The 27,757-nt window shown below is 24.4% G+C and overlaps 1 protein-coding gene across 8 annotated transcripts; it reads left to right on the forward strand.

The window, feature by feature from the left end:
* Window positions 1-553: 553 nt before the first annotated feature.
* On the forward strand, window positions 554-27,750 carry LOC114129546 (serine/threonine-protein phosphatase 2A 56 kDa regulatory subunit gamma isoform). 8 transcript variants are annotated; one of them, XR_007603827.1, is made up of 15 exons: window positions 554-571; window positions 1,982-2,044; window positions 2,866-2,931; window positions 8,000-8,174; window positions 21,373-21,575; window positions 21,644-21,847; window positions 21,915-22,045; window positions 22,111-22,170; window positions 22,231-22,444; window positions 22,511-22,630; window positions 23,669-23,796; window positions 25,301-25,402; window positions 25,474-25,675; window positions 25,744-25,944; window positions 26,488-27,750. XR_007603827.1 is itself a non-coding variant. In XM_027994314.2 (13 exons), exons 1-13 carry the CDS (start codon window positions 2,012-2,014, stop codon window positions 25,882-25,884), a joined length of 1,779 nt encoding a protein of 592 aa, XP_027850115.1. In that variant the 5' UTR covers window positions 1,862-2,011; the 3' UTR covers window positions 25,885-25,945. The 8 variants fall into 8 exon arrangements, 1 of the variants encoding a protein (XP_027850115.1); XR_003592845.2 differs by lacking the exon at window positions 554-571 and having other exon boundaries at window positions 1,863-2,044; XR_007603828.1 differs by lacking the exons at window positions 554-571; window positions 1,982-2,044 and adding an exon at window positions 2,142-2,160.
* Window positions 27,751-27,757: the final 7 nt, after the last annotated feature.

Consider the following 27,757-nt stretch of genomic DNA (forward strand, 5'->3'; position numbering starts at 1 on the left):
CGTAGCTGAAACTAGAAATTTAAACGACTTATCGTCATTACCGTAAGCACAATAAGATATTTGTATAAGAGGTGTTTAAGCTCCAGACAAAAAAATATTATTTTAAAATTACATGTACCTATATTAAATTATTACATTAAAATAAAAATTATTATTACTCCCTATTCCCTACTTCAAGTGACGTATTTAGAGGAGTCAAGAGGGGGGACTTGAGCTCCTGGTGGTAAATTTTGGAGAGCATTATGATATAGTATGGCATTTAGGTCATTTGGCTGATAAAAAAAATTAACTTACCTGAGGTGCAACGTGCAAAATTCCTAAATAAGTCTCTTGTCAACTTCTTTTCCGTACCTAACCCTAATTGAGATATCGTTGTGTAGAATGTGATGAATGTGTAGATAACTACCTGTAAGCTATAATATAGTATGAGCGATAAAAACATATTATTTGAATAAATAATTATTTAATAATAAAACATAATATTTGTTTAATAATTAATATATTTTTAAATAATTTTTTTTCAGACTTTTTTATCGCTAGTAAGACGTCCTCTTGGCTCTTAGTGACATAGGTACGTAATGAAAAAATAAAACATATATTATATAATAATATCTAAATAAATAGTAAATCAACAAATAATTATAAAAGGAACATACATTTTCATTTAAACTAAAAATACATTTAGTAAGTATTTTTAAATAACAAGAAAACTTATTTAGTCTAGATTTTTAGAAAGTAGAAAATAAATCAAAATCTGTCATCTTAATATTGTATTACTGTATTAGGCCATTAGGGGTATTAGGTATATTATTACAAACATTCAATTACTCTAGAATCACTTTCATTAAATATATTATTATATTATAAAACATTAGTAAACGGAATTTATATTGTAATAAATAATATTATTATTATTAATATAAAATATCTAGCATACAAATATTGAAATATACAATAGGTACTCAGGGTTGGGGTTAAGAATAAATTATAGATTAAGTGAATACAATTTAAAAATTCATTTGGGTATTTTGTCATAGGGTACTTTTCTCAAAAATTTAAAATATTTATAATGGTACTACATATGTATAGGTGCAGTATACGTATTAGGTACTATATTATTACTATATAATACTATCTACAGTGGCGTTTTTACGGGGGTGGTGTAGGGGGTTTCCATCCCTCCTAAAACCAAAATATTTTATACAATGGTTAGAACAAATTAAAAACAAAGTACTAATATCTCGTAATTTGTATCATAAATATAATATCTAAAAAAAATATCTACGCCACTATCTAGGTATACTCATTGGTAGTTATTACGTGAAAAATGTATTGATAGACGAGTATAATAGTATAAAGTCTATTGAAAGTGATTAAATTATAAAATAATTATTTCATAATAGGTAACTGTTGAAACGATTTTAACACGTCAAACATCATAAAGCTTAGGTACCTATAATAGTTATTAATGTTATTATAAATTATAATCATATCGTTATTTATTAGTTTACAGTTCATTGACAAGGGACAATTAATAATGTTTAATACAGAAGTTAATTGTAAAGTACTTCAACTCAAAACTTCCTTTCACGATTTATAAGATACCTATATATACGTACAATATGTTATGAACTGTATTAAAATTAATGTATAATATCTAAAATCGTGATTATTACTCAATAGTCAATAGTCATTAATCATTACTCATAAGTTAATATTTTATACTTTAATAGTAAATACTTAATACTCAACACGCAATTTACGCACATGCATATCAAAAATGGATTGATGTTGTATACGTTTGTTTGACAGATAACCGAAAGGTTTCCTTCTCCACTTAACAAACTGTAACGTAGTTCACTGTGTTGACAATAAAAAAAAAACGAAAAAGTACCGAGTTCCGTGGGAAAGTTTTATACGTTTTGAGTTTTGATTTCTAAATTTTTAAAGTATTCGTATATATAATTGTATTGTGTTTCAGAACGTATATGACATTGTGAGCAAATTGAAAATGCCAAATAGAATATTATTAAAAAAAGACAAGGTAAACCATTGCTCAACTCATATTTGTTTTGGCCTATCGCCTGTATCCTAATGATTTATTATTGCATGATTTTTCACACATAATTTTCCTTAATGTTTACTGAATCATATTATTTTGTAAGTACTTTTGTTATTATTGAATATATAAAAGTAATCTAGTAAAAATAATTGATTTATATACCTAACAGTATTTATGTAGGTACCTGTATTTTATAAAATTGTTTATTATACTGAATTTTTATCGCAATTTTTTTTTTTATATATTATTCTAACATTTTAAGTTTGAAGACTAATTTAATATACTTACTTACTATGATATATTTCCTGTATTTTGTTATAGAATACTATACATTTATACAATTATGTTTACGAGAATACCAAATATATAAATAATAGATAGATAAATTTCTTTAGGTACCTACATTTTACTATATTAATTTTATTTATATAATCTATGTGTATTCAAGATGATTAAATATACAACTTATATGTATATTTTGTATATTATTTTTTTAGTCAATTTTGTGTTATAAGAAAAGTAGTAAAATTTTAAGATAATATTAAAATTATCAAACCATTGTTTTAGAGAATACATTGATGGAATAGAGAAATACATAAATATAAATGAAACATGTTGCAAATGTACCTATATCAAAATTTAATTGTTTAAAATTACTTAATTATAATTTATCTTGTCTTCAACTTATATAATTTTGTCTGATATTTATGATTACATTGTTTACGTAATGATGTATTTATTTTATATTTGAGTAAAAAAAAAAATGTATTTCATGTTATTTTAATAATTAATTTATATTCCAGGATATTTCCAAGTCTAAAAATGTTGATGTAAAAAATGGATCAGGAGTAGAAATGTCTGGAGATGATGTAAGTTGTGTTAACCACTTATTTTTTTACATATAATATAACAAATATTATAAAAAAAACACCTTACCGCCAGTGTCACCAATCAAATTATTAGAGTTATGCTTATGAATTATGACATAATTTTTCTATGAATTAATGATAAATAATAAAATACGAGTTCTGATTGGTAAACTAAATTTTACCAAGTATTCTTTATAATCTATATGGAACCAGAGAGTCATTATCTAAGATTTTTATTTCTTGTATAGCATATAAAGTAGATTAAAAGCAAATTATTAAATGTTGATTTTATCATTAGTTTTTGTTTTATAATTTATCAATATTTAAAAATATTAAATATTATGGTATGCGACATGTTTATAAATTGTATTGGATTTTATTTTATTAGGTATATATTATTCTGAAAATATATTTTAATGTTCCATGTGTTTTTAAATACTTTTAAAATTTTAAATCTTGTTTAATCCATAATATTGATTAGTCGTAATGACTTAAAAATAAATGTATTCAAAACTAATATGAGTTTTCAATTAAAAAAATGCTAGATTTACATCTGCATGATCAGAGTATTGTTTGAAACTTATAAACAATTCAATATTTTTGCTTTTAATTAAAATAATTAAGAAATAATAATCTTTATAAATTTATAAACATGTTTTAAAAATGAGTGCTTTATTTATAAATCATCGTGTGAAAAATTGGGTATTAATTTAACATGTTATATACTTGTAAATTATTTAATTCTAAATAAAGTTTGGATTCTGAATTTAAAATATATGAATATTGTACATTATTATTTTTTTTATTTTTATAAACTTTTATTTTGTAGCTTCAGTAATAACTTAATAGTTTAAAAAATATTTTTTAGATAATGTTTTTTTCTTACTATTTTTAAATTTTTTTTTAGAAATTTTGATTTGTACTTGGTAATTGACTGGCTAAGTGTTAAACGTTGAACTTTTTAGAAATCTTTTGTATCTTAAGTATGCAATATTAATCAAAACAAACATATTGAATTAATATTTATCAGACATTTCGTAGGATGTTACGCTTAAAATAGTTATTTGATGTGTAAAATCAAATAATGATAAAATCTATGACATTGTATCATCAGTGGTTAAAATAGGTGAAAATAAGTTGTGGAATGGCAAAAAATACATCAAAATTGTAATGCATTTATGTATATATGTTCGCGCATGGGCATGTATGTATCTGAATTTCTTTGGCAGTAAAGAAATATATATATTTGATATAAATTATAATTGGGTTGTTATTCGTCTTGATTTTAAAGGCATGTTTTGGTGTTCTTGCCGATCATTCAGTTTGTTTCGGTTAATAGAAGCTGAGCAAAAGTATGGTAAAAATTGTACTAACATATTAAATAGCTATAAAATATTACTAATAAATAATAAAGTTTCTTTGTAATAATTAGTAAATATGATTCATCCAAGATTCATCATTGAATTAATATAAATGAATTCAATATTCAATAAAAAACTAACAAATTTTACTGAATTTTATAATAAATCTGGATTAATAAAATAATATAAATATTCGAGTTATGTTAAAATTTAACCTGACTAAAAATTGAAATGACATTTAATATGCTATTTTTTATAAGTATGATTATGAATAATATTTATTTAAAAGCTATGTATATTGCATATGTTTTCTAAATAATTGTATTAGGTTTTATACTTTATAATTTTTCAATATAATTAATAATGTTTTTTCTGTTTATAATATTATTATTAATAACAATAGTTATTTATTGTATAAGTAAGGTATCAAACAGTGACAAAAAAATTTAAGAGATGATAGTATATTAATTGTTTAAAATACAGATGTAAGTGTAGTGCCAAGTTCAAATATATAACTTATCATAATTATTTATTATTGGATTATGTTTTATTACTATTTAATCATAATTGACGTTAGGTATTCAAATAGATTATTTAATTTTACTTTGTTCACTTTTAAATTTAAATTGTTCAATTTTTTTTTGCAATTTTTTTAGTATTGTAATTTTACTTTTAGAATATAAATAAAATTTATTTTATTGATAATATTATTTTTAAATGAGGTAATACAATTGTTTTATTTATTTTAAGAGCACTAACTGATTTTTCTTCATTTTAGTATAATATAAAATTAAAAATTTTTAAATAATTAAACAACAAATATCAAACAAGTCATAACTTTTTGATAGATTTTTATGAATATTATGAAAACCATTTAAAATATTATCTTTTATTCAATATTAGTTTGTCCATTAAATTTTGTTTTAGAGTTTGAGACATTTTTAAAGAATATTTATGATCTATTTTCAACTCCATTTTTTTTTTTTTTTTTTAATAATCTTTAAAATATTTTAGGTAGTTTTAGCTATTTATAGACGTGTAAAATGTCTATACTTTTTAAAAAATAATTTTTTTAAGACTAATAAATAAAAAAAAAAAATTACCAAGTCAAAAATCTTGAAAATATAATATGAAGTTCCTCATAAGTTGTTATTATGGTTATTTAAAAATATACAAAATACATATTTATGTGCATAGCTTAACTGTATTAGAGTGTCTTTGTAGTTTTGATTTTAGCCATTAGAAGTTCCTTAATTCACTAGTAACATTGATTGCAAGATGCTATTTATTCATTAATCTCATTGTGCATGTTGTTTCTGTTGTTAATGATAATATCTAAATAGGTGTTTAAAGATATTCACTTTTTTATCAATAATTATCTACAGTTTATATTCAATATTTGAGGGTTGTTCTTTTTTAACATTAAATATTTAATTTTATCCTTGTTTACACTCAAACCTATAAATTTATTTGTTATTGGAACAAAAACTGACATTCATGTTATCAGTGTACAAATATTACTTATTATCTACGTACAGTGTATTCTCAACTATACGCGGAATAGGGTGGCTTGGCATCCACGGATAAGCAAATTTTGCAGATAATCTGCAAAATTCAAATTCAAATAAAAATTTTATAACTACATATATGTATTATTAAAAAAATTAAATCATATAATTTTAAATAATATTTAGGGAAAACTATTGGTATTAAAGCAGGCATGTCAAACACGTGGTCCTTAGCTCATTTTTTTGTGGCCCACGGCAACAATTTTAATTGGTTAAAAAAATAAAATTAACATAATAAAATATCGAGAGTAAAAATGATTTAAATTTAAAAAACAAATTCAATGAGGGGGTGTACCTGATTTTTACAAATTTGTGCGTCAGTACGATATGTAGAAACTTTTAAATTCGCAAGTAAAATTATTTCTATATTTAGTAGTACTTATCAATGTGTGATTGTGAGCAATTATTTTCATTAATGATCAGTAATTAATAACCTGTTAGATCCAGATTAACTGACACACGTCTAAATTCAGTATTAAAAGTGACTCTGTCTAATAATATTTCTCTTGAAATTGCAAAGTTGGTGGGAGAAAAGAGATGTCAAATATAGTCGCTTAACTCTTAATTAAATAAAATGGTTTTTTTAATGTTAGTGTAAAAATTTTTGTAGGTAGTTTGTTTTTTCGTATTTTTTGTTTTCTTTTTGTACCTCCTGTTTTCGTAAACGTAAAGATAAAATAGAAAAATGTTGTATAAAATATTTTTTTTCGTTAAATTTTTATGTGCGGTAGTAAACTACCCAATATATTTGGCCCACTTGATATTTTGAGTTTGACATGCCTGTATTAAAGCATGTTTTATTTTTAATCAAACATTCATATAATATTACAAAAATTATTTAAATTTTATAATTTTTGTATACATATATTAATATGTATGTAGCTAATTCCCTATTTCCCCTAATTGAAGACTATGGATAATCTGCCTACAGATAATTGAGAGTACTCTGTATTTCCATTTTTCATTTATCGCATACATCTCTTCTATAGTACTAAATTAAATTGTGTATGAGACAACGCATCTTCATGTCAAAAGTCTGGTTTAATCTCAAAAACTTCAAAACATACTCTACACAGTATCGTAGCCAGGATTTTTTTAGGGAGGAGGGTGTTTTTTTTTGTAATAAAATGTAATTTGTGATGGATTTCACACTCATGTAGTCATAAACACATGCCAATTAATAATTATAAAATAATAAATTAATTGAATGATAATGATTATTATCACTAGCATAATATATTTTATCTTAAACTGTGGTGGTGTGTGAATATGGCAATATGGCATAACAGAATACATTTTATTATGACCAAATGATTGCATTCCTATGTTATAAAAATGATATTTTTAATATAAATACGAATGAAGGTGGGAGTTTTAACACCTAAAACACCCCCCTGGCTACACCACTGACTCTGTAAGTAGTTGTATATGTCCTTTATCAAGTTTACACAATTTTTAAGTTTTTTTAATACTATGTTTTCCGACTAACTGTATTACTAATAGAAAAGTAAATAGCTAGGTATTAACTATTAAGTAATAATACTATAAATTATAAATACATTATCAAATATTTTTTGACACAAAGCCTTAATAATCTCTGTTCAGATTTGTTATTTGTTTCTAATGATTAATCATTGAATTTAAATTTAACACATCCATAATAGTTATAGATCACTATAATAGTGACATGGTAAAGTAGTCTCAAAGTATCCTATATAGCAGACTACATTTTCTGTTTATTTTAATGTCAATTTGTATGTTTGGAAAAATTTTGTTGATAGTTGGTTTTATTGTAGTCAAGTATATTGGTTGATGGGCATAGGATTGAAAAAGAGAAATAGAATGTTGGAAGAAGAAATTGTAAATAACTAATAAGTAATATTTTCATCATATTAAATTTGAACTATGTATATTTTATACAGAAATATTATAATTGTCATTTGATATTGTATTAGATAATTGTCATTCATCATTCCCTACTAAATTTTATCTATAAAAATTAATTAATAATTAAATGTTGGCAACAAGTGTTAATGTTTGGATTTTTGTTAAAGTACCTCTATTCATTATCAATTTTTTATAAATTAAACTTTCTTGTTACTATATTTTTCTTAAACTTATTATAACTTATTATTTTAGGTACAAGATGGCACTTCTACTGGACATTCGAGTACTGCTCCCAGTCCTCCACCAACACAAATAAACAAACTTAAATTAGGACCAATCACAATTAAAAGAGAGAAAAGACAAAACTCTTCACGATTTAATGTTGTAGCTACCAATCGCGAACTTCAAGTTCTACAATCACTTAATGGTTTGCATATTGTTTTTTAAATATTTAAATTACAAAATAAGAAATTAAAAATGACAAAAAATTCATTTTTTTTGGGAGATGATTTTAATATACAGTTATATATTTATATTAATCATATATAATATATTGTGATAGTACATTAGTATTAATTAATAACAATTTATTTTTCTTTATATGCACTTATTTAAATTAAATACTAGTGACAATGTTGTTCATACTCATAAATGCATTGAAGCATTTATTTTAGATTTAGTTCTTAAGAGAAAAAAATTAAACTTTTCAAGTTCAACATTTTTTTTCACAGCCTATTAAATATTATTTTCAATATGTTTTGATTGTTAGTTAAATTAAATCTAATCATTTCTATAATAAAATGGTTAATGTACCTAATTATTAGGTATCAAATTTAAGTTTTATCATTTATAAATTATGTCGTATTGTATATCAACAAAATTGATTTATATTTAATGATAATTTGGTAAAGTAAACATAATATTTTGAATCCAAAATATTTGATGCAAAATATAAGAATTTTGAAATTGTAATTTTTTACATACTCACAAGTCATAACTCCCATAATATAAATTTAAATATTGTACATAAGATATTGTTCTCAACTTTAAGTTTGAAGATAGGTTAATTTATTTTTATATAGAGTTAACAATACAAAGTTAGTTTTGATGTTACACCAGGGAGTGAGACTAAGAAATCAAATAATGCCATGGGTTGACATTCTCTCAATAAAAGTATTTTGGATATTTTATCGATTCTCATGTGTCGTGCATATTTACTAATATCGTGCATGACTTTCAAATGTTCATAAACAATATACAAATATCTTTATGTATATACCTACTCTACAGAGGCGCAAACTAATTCAAATTATGGGGGGGGGGGCCAAAACAAAAGTATTCAATACCCTCCTATTAAAAAAAAATTTCGCTATGCTTATTTATATATAAATAATAACAAAATGTATCAAATATTATGAGATGACAGTATAAAGAGGGGCAGTTGCCCCCCCCCCTGTTCCCCTAGATTTGCGTCACTGCTACTCTATGGTTTTTGATGAAATACCATCAACTGCACTTCAATCATAAAGTTTATCCGATCTACTCGGCTAGAAAATTAAATGTATAGGTATTAGGTACATGACATACACACACACACATACTTGTGTATATAGTTATGAATCCCTCGTAATTTCTATTTATAATTGTTAACACGCGACATTGAACCTTCATTCGTGTGCTATACGGCCTATGCGCATTATTGCGCTCATAATTATTTTCATTTCATTTGTCGTACATTGCAATCCGCTCTACCGACAGGCGGTAATAACGAGTCAGTCGTCAGTCCTACGCCGCCGGTTGGGGTATACGACCAACACTTGTTACGCCAGTGATGGTACACACGTGCCCCGCGCGTGACAGTAGCGACATCTGGCCACCCGGTCACCGCGCTTGTCGCTTCGCGCGCCGGTCTAGGCGCCGCTAGTGCTCGGCACTCCGGTCAGCGGCGTCGGCGGCTGGTGTTCGAAGTGTGTTTCCTTGGTTACCCTACGGCAGCGCTCATCCCGGCCACCACTTTCTCGTCTCACCAGCGCCACTACCACTCCGCCGCACCGCCCACGCACCTATTTGCCGCCGCCATCGATCCACCGCGAATCCAAAGCTCACAGACGCCGCGCTAGTCCGCGAAACACCGTCACCGAAACGCCATGCACGTGCGCGCGCGTCCGTTTTGACAACAATTGGATGTTTTGAGTTTAGGTCGTCGTCGTCACCGTCGTTGATCCACGTACGCCGTCGCGATTATTTGAATAGTATTTTCGAAGCAAAATTATTGTAGTAATTAGTCAACCAAAAAAATTGAAATAAATTCAATAAAATCGCACTCGGCCGGGGCGCGCGCGCGCGCAATCGTATCGTTGTCGTCGTCGTCGTCGTTGTCGCACTCGCGAGGTTTCTGTACACAATATTCTGACATCCGCACATCGCACACGCTTAATAAATAATAATTTATTATATTATATTGTTCGCCATTCGAGAAACCCTAGTGATGTAGTTGTTGGAACAAACATAGAAATGGTTTTTTATTCCGTCGTAGATCATTGTAACCATAATAATAATAATAATAACAATATAATAAATTTTAATTTAAGTATTGTTACCTGTCGATTGTAGAGTGTATTATACAATAATATTATGAATCATATAAAGATATTATCGTGTCTGTGTCTCGCTTGTAATCGCGTAAATATGCAAACGCATTCGATATAATGTGTATAATATAATATTATGTAGGTGCCTTATTACAGTAGTCATATTACAATGATAAAATATTATAATAATGTTATGATATATTTTTATACGATGGCCACTTATCGCATAGATAGCCGAGCTGCACACACTTAAATCGGGTGGACGTTGTTGTTTTTCGCTAACAACTTGAGTGTTCGTGGTTAATTTCGTTTCGAGTTCAGTAAATGCCAAAAGGTCGATCGAGGGTGGGGTCACCTCGTCATAGACGGTTTAATTTAAAATATAATATAAATACCTATACTATATATAAGACCTAACCCTAGTCTTTTAACCCCGATTTTCTGACACTATACGTCTGTACCTATAGTATATTTTCTTTTTTTATTGGACTGATGGTTTGGACTTTTTTCTTTACGTTTTATATTGTTTCGCTTTGATAATACATTAATATATATGTTATATTAGATCATATAGTAATGATTTTTTTACTTGTGATGGTTGTTACTTTAACGATATTAAACTAGTTACTTTTTATTTTCTGTTTTGTTTTTTAGCCGGTGCTTTATAACTAACATATGTTATCAATAAGAAAATAATTTATGAAATTTTAGCAAAAAAATAAGTATAATAAAAATAAAATATACACTACCTCTGTGTAATGTGTTTATTTAAATGTTTAACTTCCCTATATTTATCCAGTAATTTGAATATCATTGTTAAAAATAGAATATTCATAAATCGTAATAAGATATTACTCAAATGCTAATCATCTTATATTTGAAATATTATTGAGTTATTACAACTAAAACTGACAACAGTATAAGTTAATACTCATTGGTTAACTAATTAGGTAGGTTGTTTTTTAACACGTGAGATATCGGATTATATTAGACAAAATAATATTTAGATAATTTGATCTTTTACACTCTACAATTGAACCCAAAGCGAAAACTAATTCAGCTTAGGTAATAATTTTTTATTTATTTCGTTTCGAATTTAGCGTGAAAATTTACGAAAACATATTATGTATAAAATTATCGTTTTGGATGTTTGAGTAACATATCTACCCCGATTCGAGCTACGTGGCGATATGCCATTGTTTTCTGGAAGTATCTGCGGTGGTGCTTACGATCGTATTATTATATTATGGTAACGAGAACTAGATGATCTTAAATGGGTGTTACGGTTAAGAGCCTGTGGCGCGGTGATTATGGTAGTGAACAAATCTGCGGGCGGTCGTTCGCTCTCGCTGAGCACAACTGCCAACGGCACTGCTGCAGCGGTGGCGGGTAACCTGCAGTCCGGTGTACCGTTTCTGCCCAAAAGCCCAAGCTTTCATAGTGGTTTGGATCTGCTTGCTGACCGTGAAAAATCTCCAATCATTATGTTTTGCGATCCAACAATGCACTTGCCTAGACTTCACGGTGAGTCATATATGACGAGTTCCAGTTTATTATTTTCATTAGTAAAAATTAAAAACGTACGCACGAAAATTTAATAAGTAATTTCATATTGAGCGTGCGATAATGCAAACACACGATGAGAGAAAATTTTAATTTTAATGATAGTATAATATTTGAATATATACAGTATACACACTATCTAGTGCATTTTGAAAATTACAATTAAAAAAAAAAAAAAAAAACAATACAATAAATTAAATAATGAGACGATTGACCAATTTTTATTATTTTAAAAATTGTATATTGTTTTTAATTATGATATTTAATGATATACTAATATGATATTATTTAAAAATCAAACCTACAAATTTAGTTATTTGGATTGAATCTTTTATTACACTTGTTATGTAGGCATTCAATTTTAATAGAAAACTATGGGTGTTTAAGTGAAACTTCCTATATTTTTAGTTATCGTGTGAGCATAGATTTTACGATAAGAAAGTTTTTCCTATACATCAGTATAAGCAGTATATACTATTACCGTATTTTAACATGGATTGGTACCGTACAGTTGGGTCAGCGGTATTTAAAATTTGGATACAGGTATTTGGCATTTGTTTATTACCGGTATAATATAATATGGTATAGATTATAGATTTTTATATTATTAGATTACCTTAATAATTGGTATTTTTAATTCATCTATTTAAAAATTATGTATTTAATTATTCATTAATGCTTAAAAATCGCAAAATATTTTTTAATACCCGTGGAGGGGAGAGTTTTTGCAAAAATAAAAAGATACTAGTTCTAAAAACAGTTCTAGATTAGAAATTCCAATTTTCATAGTTGTGGACCAGTACATAACATTAACTAAGTAGGAATATGGAATATTTTTTAAATGTATACGGATTATTAGTTTCTGTTTTAGCTTATAAATTATAAAGATATACTGTATTTTTGGTGATTTCCGTGACACGATAATTTTAGCAATAACAGTAATTATCAAATCATAGTATACCGGTATTTTAAAATATCGAAAATACCGCCAGCTCTAGTGTACCAGAAGCTTAGAAATTATTTTTTCTAATAGGGAAAAGGGGATATAGAGAATAAAACTATGGGTCATATTTTATTGACACTCTGAGATGGATATAGGAGAATTGCTTATCCATGTTATCATTTTTTACTTTTTAACCATTATTTAAAACGTAAAATTTTCTAAACTAGAACACATAATTTTTTTGAAATAAATAGCATAGGTATATCATTTTATACGAGTATCTACAGAGTATTGATAGGTACAGTGTTTTTATTTTTATCATGAATCACTTATCATAACCACATTAATAATTAATTTTAAAGATAATTTTTATTTTAATAATTGTATTTAAGTAATAATCGTAATAATTTTTCGGATATTTTGATATGTAAATATCAAATTTCTGACAAGTAGTTAAATCTTAAATAACAATTATGAGCTATAACTGCGTATTTAATGCATTGATTAGCGGAGTGCAATCGTATACGGAAGGATACTACGCAAAATGTTGGTCTACTACTTCGCTAATCATTTGATTTTTACTTATTGAAATATTTCGAATAATATTCTGCTATGAAATATGAATTTAAAAATGTTTATGTTTAGCAGAAAAAATAAAACAAAAGTTTAAAAGTTTTTTTTATTATTTTTTGTTTTTTCTATAACTTTGAATTATGTTAAAGAAATATTTTTGAAAGCTAGTTTTTGTAATAATTATCTTTTTATAATAAACCAAATGTATGTTTATAAAAAATAGGTTAGTAAACAAGAATAATAAATGTTTTTCCTTAACGATTGTATTTACATAGTAATATAGTCCATTCAGAGCCTTGACTTCAGTACATCCTTGGATACGAATCAACTTAAAAGCTCAATTTCATTAAATTTTTGTAGATTCAAATCAGATCACATAACAGTTTGCACAAGCATAAACAGAATTTTGCAATGCTTAGGAACTAGTTAGGGTTGCTTACCAAGTCTGTAATTAAAAAAAACTGTTATACATAAGTACTAAGTTGGTAGTAGGTAATGAATTGTTAACACTTTTTTGGTTTTAATTTGTTTAGCATTATATGTATTCTACATACTAATATTAAATAACAATTTGAAAATCTGTTCTAGTTTACTTGTTATTTACTTTTTTAACAGTATAGATTATCATGTCACAAAATTATATTCAATATCGATTGTTTTATTTATTTTCAATTTCAATTTTAATATTAAATATTTTTAATCAAGAAATTAATAGTTAAAATTAATTAAAATGTAATTTTATTATTATTATTATTTTTTTTTTTTGTTAATCATAAATTTAAATCAACATTTTTTAGGTTTGGGGGGAAAAATTACTTGTGTATCTTTTCTCTATGTTTTATAGTGGTCGTGCAACTGTCCCTGCTCTTATGAATCCAATGCAGAATGCGTTCTGCGTATTGATATATTTATATTTTATATATTAAATAAGAACGAATTAATTACAAGTGATAGATATTTTTATTTCAAAATTTAGTGTGCTCAGCTGTAAGCATATCCGATACCCCCCCCCCAAATTGTACCTATGTTCGTACATTCGATTTGCAAATTCTTCAAACTGAAAACTATACTACCTGTAAAGCCATGATGAACTTTAAATATGATAAATAATTTTTTTTTTTTATTAAATTTGAATTTTCCCAGTGACGTAATTTTACTTTTGGTTAGGGTAGGATAAAATAACAACTGATTAAAATCATATAGACAATTTCAACCCTGCTAAGCAACTTTTAAGTCTTTTTATTGCGTTTTTATGTCTTGCACACATTTATTAAAAATATAATAAGTCTTGTATAGTTGTATATTATCTTATTTTGGAAAAGAAAAATCTAGTGATCAAAATAATATTTATTAATAAATCTTCTTCCCTAGTCAAATGCTGTAACTATCACGTTAAAATGTATACGAATTTATAGTACATCCGTTATTTTTTTTAACAATATATAATCTTATAGACTATAGTTTCTACTTTCTAGTAGATAATAATAACATAATAGTTTAACGCTTAACATTTATATTTATTGGTCTGCTTAGTTTTAGATTGAAAATTAAAAATAGTAGACAAAATAAATAAAATATATTAGAACAAAACAAAACTTAAACAAAACAACTTATTTTTTTAAGCTAACTGTTAAAGGTTAAACAATTTTTATTGAAGTTAAAACATTTAATTAAATATAACTAGTTAATATAATATTTTTATTTGTTTAATTACCCTAATTGAGTATTATTTAAATTATTTTAAAAATATCTCATGATTATTGTATATATTTTTATTTTACATCTAACTAGTAACTATTGTTAATATTGATTCTTTTAAGTTATTTTTGGTATTATTCAAAAATATTCATGCCGTTTTTATGGAATTATTAAAAATCATTCATCAATATTCATTCCTAGAATTCTCATTTCATTTCTATACCTAAGAATTAAAATTTGTATTCTAATTTCTAATGCATTTTTTGTGATTTTGTAAGTAATTGCATATACCTATATAAACAGAGATTTAACATTCATCATAATCGAATACTTATTACTTTATTAGGTATTAGTAGTACAATATTATTTTGAAATGTTGATAATAGTTAAAAATAACTATAAAACTTGATAATAGTTCAGTAAAAATATTTTGATTATAACTAACTAGGATTTAGTTATTTGTTTTATTTTTAAACATTCTATTTTTTTGTAATTTATCTAATACTTATACAATATTATAGTATTTTATCTATGATAAGTAAAAATAATTATATCTGCTCATTAAAAAATATGAATATAATTTATCGATTTTCCTTGAAAAAGTAAGAAATTATACGAATTCCATTGGTTATATTTATAAATAAAGACAGGATTTAATTGCTTTGAAAACCCAAAAAATTGGATATTAAAATTGTATAATTGCACCAAAAAGTACGTAAAAATTGCATAATATATTGCAATAAAAAATAATTTACAATTAGATAATTATTACTTTTTCGAATTAAAATTGATAATTAAATACATTTCTAAATTATATTCATTAAAATTAATATATTAAACTATATTAATTAATATTATTAAATTTACATTTTTGTATAAAGAAAAAATATGTTCTATGTCTACACTAGTTATTGATGCATATTTAAAACGATTCAATAAGGTAGGTGTTGTATCTAAATTAACATCTGTTTTATCTGATATGTTTATTACAAATTGTGATATTTTTTTATTACTATTAATTACTGAAAATACAGAAAAATATAATGTTTTAAAAAAGATTTTATAAAATATTATATTTATAAAGATATTTTTAAACTACATAATAATTTATTAGTTATAACTTACTAGCTATAACTATACATTTTAAACTATAACTTAAAATGTTAATTTAATTATAGAACATATTTATTAAATTAATATTTTGGCGAAACGTTTTTGTATACATTTATTTTAATAAACAGTTAATTACACGGCTCACGTGATATCTCTATTGACTTGTTACGTCCTTCAATTTCAAATTCCTAGTTTACTACAGTAAAGCCCCTATGATACACCAGCATAATCACATATTATAACATAACAACTATTTATATTGCTTAGCAAGCTTGTACAAGACGTCTTCTATCATTCTAAACCATTGAGTTTTTCCAAAAAATTTGTTTATTGACTATCCAAAATACGATTTACAAATCTTAATTTTTTTTTAAATTTCTTCGTCAAATAATATTCAGTTTAGGACTTAATGTGTATTTGCAACATATTAGCAATTGATATATTGTGTCTTAAGTCCATACACCATTAAGTATCTACTTTAGAGACATTTACAAATCATAATGTATGTATGTATATTATATATATTTAACAAATATCAAGGAATCTAAAATGAATATTGTACAAAAATAGTAATCAAAATAAATTAAAAAAATTATATTAAAATTTGTTTACCCAATTTAATACATATTTTAAATTTTTAAGAATATACTAAATCTTTTTGAAATTTTTACATTTGGTGATCTTTATAGTATGATTTGTGAATAGTAGATTTATACTTTTAATTAAATATATTCATGATGCATTTGTTAAAATAGTTACCTAGCATAATATTATAATAATAATTTTTAAATAATAATACCATTAATACCTAATTATAATGCAAATATTTTACCAGAAACAATATTAATTATCGATTGCAGCTAATTCAGAAAATTATGTATAGAATAATCTATATTATTTATTTTTCTGTGGATGGATATTAGGATAGGTATTCGAAGGTTAAAATGTCATATCATTTTTAGACATTATTAATAAGTATAGAAAAGACAGACTTCTTTCTAAAATTAGTTGTGGTTGTTTAAAATTAAGTCATTCTATTAATTCAGATAAATTTATTATATTATTTAGTCGTTTTTAAATAAATAGTCGATAGAAAAAAAAAACCATACTTATAATATTATAGTCTGAACGTGGTTTCTTAATTACATAAAAGCATAAAAAGTGTAAGGAATTGTTTTATACCTACGAAAAGTTAAGATTTTGAGTTAGGGCACCATTCTAAATTTGCGTATTCTATATGAAGACAAACTAATGTAAAATATAATAATTTTAATTAATAATTCATATCTATCGTGAAGTTTTAACACGCAATTTACGAGAAACCGAAGGAAATCAAATTTGGGTCGTCCAACAAAAAAAAAAAAAAAAAAAAATAAAGGAAGAAAAATAAATTTATACAATTTTTAAAATAAATATTGTGAACTAAACTTAATGTATATCTAGACCACACTCCCTCCGAAAATATTTCCTACCTACGCCCATGGATCTACCTATACATGAAATCAAAAAAACATAGGCGCCCGCAGAAAATTTTCCAGGAGGAGGCAATGTTAGGATTAGTGATACAATCTTAAAACATTCAATTTAAAAAATATTTTTGAAATGCCAGAGGGGGCAAATGCCTTGGCTTGCCCCCCCCCTTTCGGACGGCGCCTATGGTACGGCAAACGAAATAATAAGGAGATAGTATTACATAAATAGTACTCTGTATAGTCTATTTTTAAACTTAAAATTAAATTTATAGAAATCTCCATAAATTAAACAAAAATTGAATTTGTTTAAACAAACGGGCCTTAATTTACTGATGTTATTGATTAACTAGATTTATTATTTTTATTTTTAATAGCTTCTAATATCTAAATTAATACAGCTCAACGATTACAACTTTTTATAATATATAAGTAAATAAATGGTCGTTGCAAGTAACATAATATGGTATACAAAACAACTGATAACGTAATTATATTAATATCAAATTAAGAATCCAGCAAATATGAGCAACTTTAACATAAAAATAACAACAGGTTTAGAAGAGGAATTTAAAATAACCCGAGAGTCTGTTGTGCACTAAACATTTAAATTTGCATTTTGTTATATTTGATACATTTTCTAGTTTCGTATTTTAATTCTGTCATTATTAATTAACATTTTTAGGTAGAATTTCTTAATATCGACAATATACGAATTAGTTGTTTAGACTAATATAAGTAATATTGGAAATTTGAACTTAAAAAGCATTTTAGTTATCTTTTATGTAATTATATAATATAGAATAACTAATCTGTTGAGTAAATATTAGCACCTATGTTACTCAAGCTAATATAATAAATAATAATAATTGGATGATTGTAAGATTTACACAATTTAAATTTGCTGTTATTAAATATTATATTGTTGTTTTCGGTTATTGTAAACAAGAAATTAAATATTTTATTCTTAGGTTTATAGTCAACAGTTCCTAAGTGTATATTTACATTTTTCATTTTACTTAAGTTGTCTCGTAAAAATTTATTGAGTTTGTTTAGTTCAGAATCGTGGTACACACACTCCATAGTCCACAGAATACAAACGTTTTGAAACCAATACTAAATATATTCCTCGTTTTTTTCATATAATATATATGAAAATTGTTTTAAGAAAATATCTTCATTATGTTGATTATATTTTTAGTTTTAATTCTAATAAAAAATATTTTGCACAAATAATTGTTTTGGCTAATAGGCTTGGGCTTTTAGTGATTATAATTATAACTAACGTTTATCTATTTTTAGTAAACTTAAACTTCAATATTTTGCCAGTAGTTGAATAAAAATAGTTCCAATATTTAAAAATTACATGTTATATATTATGTATATATTGTTATTAAACTCGTGAGGCTTTTGACCTTATTACATTGACGTATTTGATGTTTAATGAAAATTCAAAACAGATTTTATTCAAATTTAAACGAATGACAATTTTTTATAATTATAATTATTGCCATTTACATAATAATGTAAATATGTGTAACATAATAAAATAATATGCATATGTATTTAAATTGTAATACTAATTCAGGTTAAGGAGGGGATCAATTTCCATCATCCCTTCTCACTACTCTCATTTACTCGATTATCTCATTGTAACATTAAAAGATTGATAACTTTAAGTTCTTTAACAATTTTAAGGTATTTCATAATAATTATTATTTTGTTGTGTATAGGATATAGTATATTTATAATTAATGTTATCTAATCATATTACATTTTCAAAATATACTATACTCGTATTACCAAGACACCAAGTCAGTGGCATAGTTACGGGGGGGGGGGGAGAAAAGGGGGCGCTTGCTCCCGCCCTACCTCATCTGAAAATTAACTTTTAAGCAAATTTCGGTAATTAAAAAAAAATTCAAATTCAAGACTTTGTAGACAAATTTGCTGAAAAAGATAGGCATGAAATTATAAATGTGATTATTATTACTATTATTTAATTATTTAATTATTATGAGTAAATTTATTAGTTTGTAAAACAATTTACCACAGTAAATTTTAGTATTTATACAAAAGTAATATATTTTTTTAAATAAATGTAGGATGTTGTATAGTATTAAGTTGAAAGTTCTATATTGTATCATTTCTTTTAATATTTTCATTTACTAAAATTAATTACCAATTATTACCCATGTTCTTGTGTATTTGACTTAATAAAATCTATGATTATTATGAACAATTTTGAAATTATGCCCCCTTCCCCCCCAACTAAAATTCCTAGTTATGTCACTACACCGAGTGGTAAATTACCATTTTGGTGCTATTTGTATAGAAACAAATTATTATGTGTTTATTTTTATTGATTCTACTGATTTAATTATTTTATTTTAATAGAATGGTAATTTTCATATTTTGTTGAAACTATGAATTTATATGAAGTTAATTCTTGAATACTGTATATAAGATTACAATTAACAATATAATATTTGTATATGTTTTAGTACCTACTTATTTTTTTTTAATATTCAATTAGTTAATTTTATGAGGTAATGGTAATGGTATCTATTATGATATTATACCTTACCATGGCTGTATCTAGAACAATTTTGCAATTCTAATTGTTCATTTTTTGGAAAATCTTTTAAGAAATCAGCTCCCTCGCCTAAAACAATTGTGAATATTTAGTCTTAAGTTACTTTAAATTTGTAGGTCTGGCCATTGTTAGAGTAGAAAAACCTGTAAATACACCTACATACCCTAAATCCTTGTGAAAAGATAATACTTACAACTAAAAATTGTATCCTACAATTATAAAACAAATCTATTTGTATATTTTCTTGTTAAAATTTGTGGTATTTCATTTTCTATTTTCTTCTTACATTTAAATCTTGAAAGTTAAAAGTATGTTTATACTTAAAATAATTAAATGTAATTCTTTTATTTTTATTACTTATTATAAATATTCCATATTAAATCCTTGAGAAAAAAAAAATTGTTAACAAAATACTGTTTTATAAAAAAATATTAAAAGACATAATCATTAGTTTTTCTTGGAATTAAAAATGTTATAATATTAATTTTTAATCAACAATAATTAAATAAAAAATAATTTTAAATCTAATAATTTAAAAAAGTTTTATTTGTTTTATGTACTGAATAACCAGTTTGAATTAAAATAAAATATAATCGTTAATAGAATTATTGGAGAATACTTTGCAGAACTATTATTATGTTATTTGGCAATGAGCACAACATTTGTTTATATTCAAACTTATTTAATTATCTTAAGGAATTGGACCACATAAACATTGGTGAAAAAATGTTCACAGTATAGTTTCAGTTCATAAAGATATGTAGTATATATTTTAAATTTCTAAAATAATTTAGCTTTAAAATTAATATTATGTGTTTAAAATAGTGTTAGTTTGAAAGTTGTTGATAATGCAGTTAAGAGGTAAAATAAAATACTTTTTAATATTTGATAATGAAAGTTGTATTAAGTTGGCAATTTAATTAAATACTAAACAAACAAAATTCTTACTAGATATTCATTATATTTGTTTTATTCGATTGTATTACTTATTTTAATATCCATCAGAATATTTTACTAAAATGTTAAGAAAATAGTTTTAAATCATATTATTCTCTAATATAACCATTTTTTAATTACAGAAGCCAGTGCGTCTGAAAGAGAACAGTTACTTATTCAGAAAATGCAACAGTGCTGTGTCTTATTTGACTTTATTTCGGATCCACAGTCTGATCTAAAATGGAAGGAAATCAAGCGAGAAACATTACATGAAATGGTAGATTATTTGTCATCTAACCATGGGAGTGTACTTACTGAAGCTATATACCCTGAAGCTGTTAGAATGGTATGAACGAAAAACAATTTTTTCAAGTATAACATTAATGCACTAATAATTTAATTTAAAAATCTTAGTTTGGAGTAAATCTATTTCGTAGTCTGCCTCCATCAAGCAATCCAAATGGTGCAGAGTTTGATCCAGAGGAGGATGAACCTCTATTAGAAGCAGCTTGGCCTCATTTACAACTGGTATATGAGTTCTTTCTAAGGTTTTTAGAGTCTCAAGATTTTCAGCCCCATATAGCAAAAAACTATATTGATCAGAAATTTGTTCTTCAGGTAATAAACATCAATTAAATTATTTTAATTGGATTCTAACTATCAACATATTTTTATTTACTTGTAGTTGTTAGAGCTTTTTGATTCAGAAGATCCACGAGAGAGAGACTTTTTGAAAACTATACTGCATCGTATTTATGGTAAATTTTTAAGTTTGCGAGCGTATATACGAAAACAGATAAACAACATATTCTACAGGTAATAATTAACAGTTAATATTTTTGTGTAACTTTGTAATTTCTTATACATTTTTATTTTTATAGTTTTATTTATGAAACAGAACATCATAATGGCATTGCAGAGCTTTTAGAAATTTTAGGAAGGTATATATCAATTTATATGTTTAATAAACTATATTTAATATATATATTTTTTTCAATTAGTATTGTCAATGGTTTTGCATTGCCTTTAAAAGAGGAGCACAAAGTATTCTTGCTAAAAGTTCTATTGCCGTTACATAAAGTGAAATCATTATCTGTGTATCATCCACAATTGGCTTATTGTATTGTACAGTTCCTTGAAAAAGATCCATCTCTTACAGAACCAGTTATCAGAAGTTTATTAAAGTTTTGGCCTAAAACACATTCCCCAAAAGAAGTAACAATATATAATGTGTTTAATCTAAAATGTAAATAATTTCCAAATGCTGTTTTCTATTTACAGGTCATGTTTCTCAATGAATTAGAAGAAATATTGGATATAATTGAACCATTGGAATTTCGAAAAGTGCTAAAACCATTAATACACCAATTAGCTAGATGTGTCTCCAGTCAACATTTTCAAGTATGTTATTCATAAAAATTTTAATTTAATTTTTCAAATTAATGACCTAGGATCAACCCAGATTAAGATTCGTTGGCCCCATTCTATCAGACTCTTTGGGTCCTTTTCAACAATCAAATTGTTCAGTTCTAAGTACTATCATTTTCACTAACAATACATTTTAAAATAATTTTTTTATAGTTGTTTATAATTGTGTCATTTTATATCATTTAAAATAAATATTAACTGTACTATAAAAATAATTATGTCATATTATAAACAATTCTAAGTTATTTGAACAAAGATAGTACAGTTGCTAATTTACTGCAGTAAAAAATTCTATTTTAAATATTAGCAACTAATATAAAATATTATTATCTATGGAAATATATTTAACGTCATATCCATTCATAATTGAATATGTGAAATGTAAATATTACTTATTTTTGAATGTACTTTAGTTATTACATTATGATATAAAAAAAATCATTTTTAGAAAAAGATGGGCTATGGGATCATGCCTATTTTAATCATGCAACTTGTTGGCACCATTTTAATCTGGGTTTGTCTAGGATTAAACCTTATTGTGTTAGTTTATTGAGATTTAGTCTTTAAAGATGTTTATATTCACTTAATTAGTGAAAACTAATTATACAACTTTTTATTTGATGAATGTTTTGTTTGATTTTTTCTATAGAAATAATACATTGATAAGTGTTTGAATCATAGACATTCATCATTAGATTAGTATTAATCTATGTAAAAAAATAAATTATGTATAATTTGTCAGTATATCAATGTTTAATATAAAATAAAGTATAAATGTTAAATAAATTAATAACTCAATCAATTATACATATTATTGTCCAATTTAATATTAAAATATAATTAAGTTTTTGGTAGCTTATTAGCTTAAAACAAGTAGAAATATTTGTAATAACACTTTAAAATATAAATTAACACTTATTATATAAAACATGTAAATTGCTATTTTAATTTTCATATGAATAATAAATACCACTTTTGGATTTATTTCAATAAAGATTATTTCTATTTTAGGTTGCAGAAAGAGCACTTTACTTTTGGAACAATGAGTACATAATGTCACTGATGTCTGAGAATGTTGATGAGATTTTACCAATCATGTTTCCAGTGTTATACAAAAATTCTAAAACTCATTGGAATAAGTAATTAACTTTAAAAATAACATTTATGAAATTAAAATTACTTCGATGTAGAATAATGGTTACTATTATAAATTTTAAATGTCTTAACAATGACACAACAAAATATGTTTTTAAGAAAGTCATGCTTGATTTAGGTACCTTAAAAAGCTCATAAATCTGTTTAACAGTATTTTTTTTATATGTCTACAATTCATATTTTATATTTAAGTATGTGTTAAAGTACAATTAGTGTTTATTTTTTAGCCAATTGAAATGCTTCTTGATTGTGTTTGTTCTGCCTTTAAGAACATTAAAGAAACTTATTCATCTAAAACTTTCTTTAATTAATTAATAGTGTAATACAGTTGTAGAAAAATCACAATACTATCTTTTGTGAATTAGAATTTTTAAAATTATTGAATGATTTAAAATCATGTACAATGTACATTGTCCATTTAATAAAACAACAAAATTAATTTATAATTTTAGTGAATCATCAATGTTGGTTAAAACTTAAAACACATTAAAAAATGTGTTCATTCTATACATATAACAATTATTATTGTTTTTTTTCTTTTTTAATTATTAAGAATTAACAAGTAAATAATCGTTTTTAAGATCTATTTGTTATTAATTTCCAATTCAAATAAACTCATTGAGCTTTTGGAACATTTCTATCCTTAAGAGGAAGTCATACTTAGATGTGTTGTTTCAGTCTTATACACGTATGACATATTAAATTTGTTTTAATAGTGTGCTTTTAATTTTGATATTTAAATGAATTGATCTATTATCAAACTTTTATGTAAGATTATAAGAACATTATTTCTGTTCACTCGTTGGTTTTTTACGATATTACAATTTTTAAGTAAATTATGAGCATTTTCAAATATTTAATATTTTTCATCTCATAATTCGCTTTAAAATTAAAATATCATAAGGTAATGTTCCTACAAAAATTGATTAAAATAGGTCAGCAAAAATTCACTATGTAGTACATGTGTAAGACAGAAACAACACATGCGGGTGTAACATCTTAAAAATATTTTCAGGATGAAAAAAAACATTCTAGATATTGTATATTTTGTCTATTTAGAATCCAATATTGTATGAATTAATTAATTTTTTATCAATTTGTTGGATTTGTATTAGGATAATAAGTTATTTGATAAATGATAGTAAAAACAAACAGGTCTTATATTATTATAATATAATAGAAAATTTATTTTATTTTTATGATGTACTTAATATACTAATTTGTACTATCCGATTATATGATTAAGAAAAACTGTAGGTTATGAATCTTTAAATTATTGTATGGATATTGATATTATGAAAATAATAAGTTATTTTTTACTTAGGAAAAAAATGTTAGTAGTGACTAGTAAATATTGTATTTGTAGCATATAAAATAAGTTGGTAACAACCAACTTATTAATTTAATTTAAATTATCAATTGAAAATAAAAAGAATATAAAATAATTTATAGTATATTTAAATAATGTATTGTATTATTTTATTCCAGAAATATACATGGTTTAATGTACAATGCATTAAAAATATTCACTGAAACTAATCCTGTACTATTTCATACATGTACACAACAATTTAAAGAAGATAGGAAGACGTAAGTATATTAAACTATTTAATAACTGATATATATATTTTTTAACTCAATGGTTTTATTTTTGCTTTTAGTGAAGTGGACAAGTTAAAAAAACGAGATGAAAAGTGGCATCGAGTTGAAGAGTTGGCTAAAAGGAATCCCAATTTTACAGTATCCATTGATAGTAGTTTGTCATATTATACTGATTTTGCAAGGTCGCCAATTAATGATTTAGACCCAACTATTGATTTGAAAAATTTAGAAGAGGATACAAAGTATCATATTGATACAGATGTAATATTAATTTTATGATTTATATTTTTTTAAATCTAATTTTTTTAAATTTTTTTTTTTTTTTGTAGAACCGTAAAAATCGAAAAGAAAAACCTTTATTGAGACGTAAATCTGAATTACCACATGACACATACACTTTGAGGGCATTAAATGATCATAAGAGAGCTGATGAATATCTAGCTACACCACCTGATGTTAATAAATGCTAGCCAATCTTTTCAATTGTGATGACCCTTATTATTTCTATACTCAGAGTCTAAAAAACTAAGGTGAATTCATTATTTTGATTTAATATTATTTTTTTTTTTTTAGAAATTTTTAACAAACACATACTACCTATGTAATTTGTGTATATACTATGATACCTTAAACTAGTGACATTTATTTAAAAATAAATAATACATATTGTCTCATAAATCATAATAAAATATGTTATTATATTATATTACTTGTAATTAAAAAAAAATTCTTTTCTATTACCTATACTAGTGGACATATATTATATTTGCTAGTAAGAGTAATTTCTGAAGTGTGGCAGTTTTTAAACATTTGTTTTGTTCTTTATCAAGTTAAATATTAATATACAAATGCAGTATAATATTGTATTTGATTGTTTTATTTATTTTATATCCAACAAAGTACTAATGTACTTTATAATTGTTAAAATTAAGTCAAATTAATCAAATTATATTTAATTATTTATTGATTAGTGTATATCTATAATTAGGTATGATACTGATTGCGTAATGAACAACAACCAGATAAAAAAGTATTATTATCGAATTTTACCAAATATTGTTTTTTTTTCACAGGATTACTCAAAAAAAAAAAAAGTTATATTGGTTATTCGTCTCATTAGGGGTCATTAATTGTTGAGTGTATCTTTGTTAGGATTAACATGTTATAAGTAGTTCAACCACCAAATTTTTCAAAATGTGAATGAAGAGTCATGTGAAGTGAACGCACTTTTATCTACTTCGGTTGTGTTATTTATTTTTAAAATTAACATAAAATGTGTCATTTATTTTTTTATTTATTTTACTTCAGTATATTAGTTTTAATTTTTGTTTCTATGAAAGTATACATTTTTTAAATGTTACATGACAGAAAACACAAAAATTAAGAAAGATTGCATTCAAGAGTAAGTTCAGGGATATTTATTAATTATCTTGTTGGTTTATTATTATTATTATGATTATTGCTATTATTATTTTATTTTTCCTTTTTTAACTTATATTTTTTTTTTCATACAGATATAATAAAACATATTTTGTACATAAAAAAAAAACGTGGTTACATTTTATTACTATATTCATTTTTAGCATACATGATATATTTGAACTTATGTAATAACATACCAAAAATAAAAATGTCTATATAATTGAAAAATATATATTTTTGTCTTGAACAGAATAAAAAGTAGATATATATGACACACGAATACATACATAAAATAACTTATTATATTTGATTTTTAATCATATATTTTTACTCAATATAATGTACTTGTGTAATACCTACACTTATTATTAATTAATGTATTTGCTTGAGAAATAAGTTTTTTTTTCTGTTCTTGTATCAAAAAATGTTGATCATACTTATTGTGTACTCATTTTAAGGGTAGACCCGTTAACAGGGATGAATTATTGTTTTTAACCACATGAAATGTTATTATATATTTTATGTTGTACATTTTAATAAGATATTTATGTAAAACAAAACTATAACTATCAAGTAATATAAAGCATAATAATATATAAATATAAAAATGATCGTTTATTCTAGGCAGATAGGCCTTATATTATGATATTATAATAATATATTTTTTTTTAACATAAATAAATTGTCCAATGTCTAAAAATCAAATTTACAAAATATTATGTATAGTGTTGATAATAAGCTTATAATTAATACAGAAAATAAATTTATATATACATAATATAAAAAATATACATGTGTTTATTCATATATAATATATTATATAATGTAAAATATATGTTAAATTATTATTGAATTGTTTTATTTCAATTTTATTACAGAATGAGGTTTTCAAAAAAATATATGTTATAGTTTTATGTGTTT

Source organism: Aphis gossypii, chromosome 2, assembly GCF_020184175.1.
Source record: "Aphis gossypii isolate Hap1 chromosome 2, ASM2018417v2, whole genome shotgun sequence".
NCBI classification, from domain to species: domain Eukaryota; kingdom Metazoa; phylum Arthropoda; class Insecta; order Hemiptera; family Aphididae; genus Aphis; species Aphis gossypii.

What these genes read in the sequence shown, in the direction of transcription:
- LOC114129546 (XM_027994314.2), top strand. Translation starts at nt 2,012, where the DNA reads ATGCCAAATAGAATATTATTAAAAAAAGACAAG. An exon ending in ACCCTGAAGCTGTTAGAATG is followed by an intron (nt 21,576 to 21,643) that starts GTATGAACGAAA and finishes TAAAAATCTTAG; the next exon opens with TTTGGAGTAAATCTATTTCG. An exon ending in TCTCCAGTCAACATTTTCAA is followed by an intron (nt 22,631 to 23,668) that starts GTATGTTATTCA and finishes TTTCTATTTTAG; the next exon opens with GTTGCAGAAAGAGCACTTTA.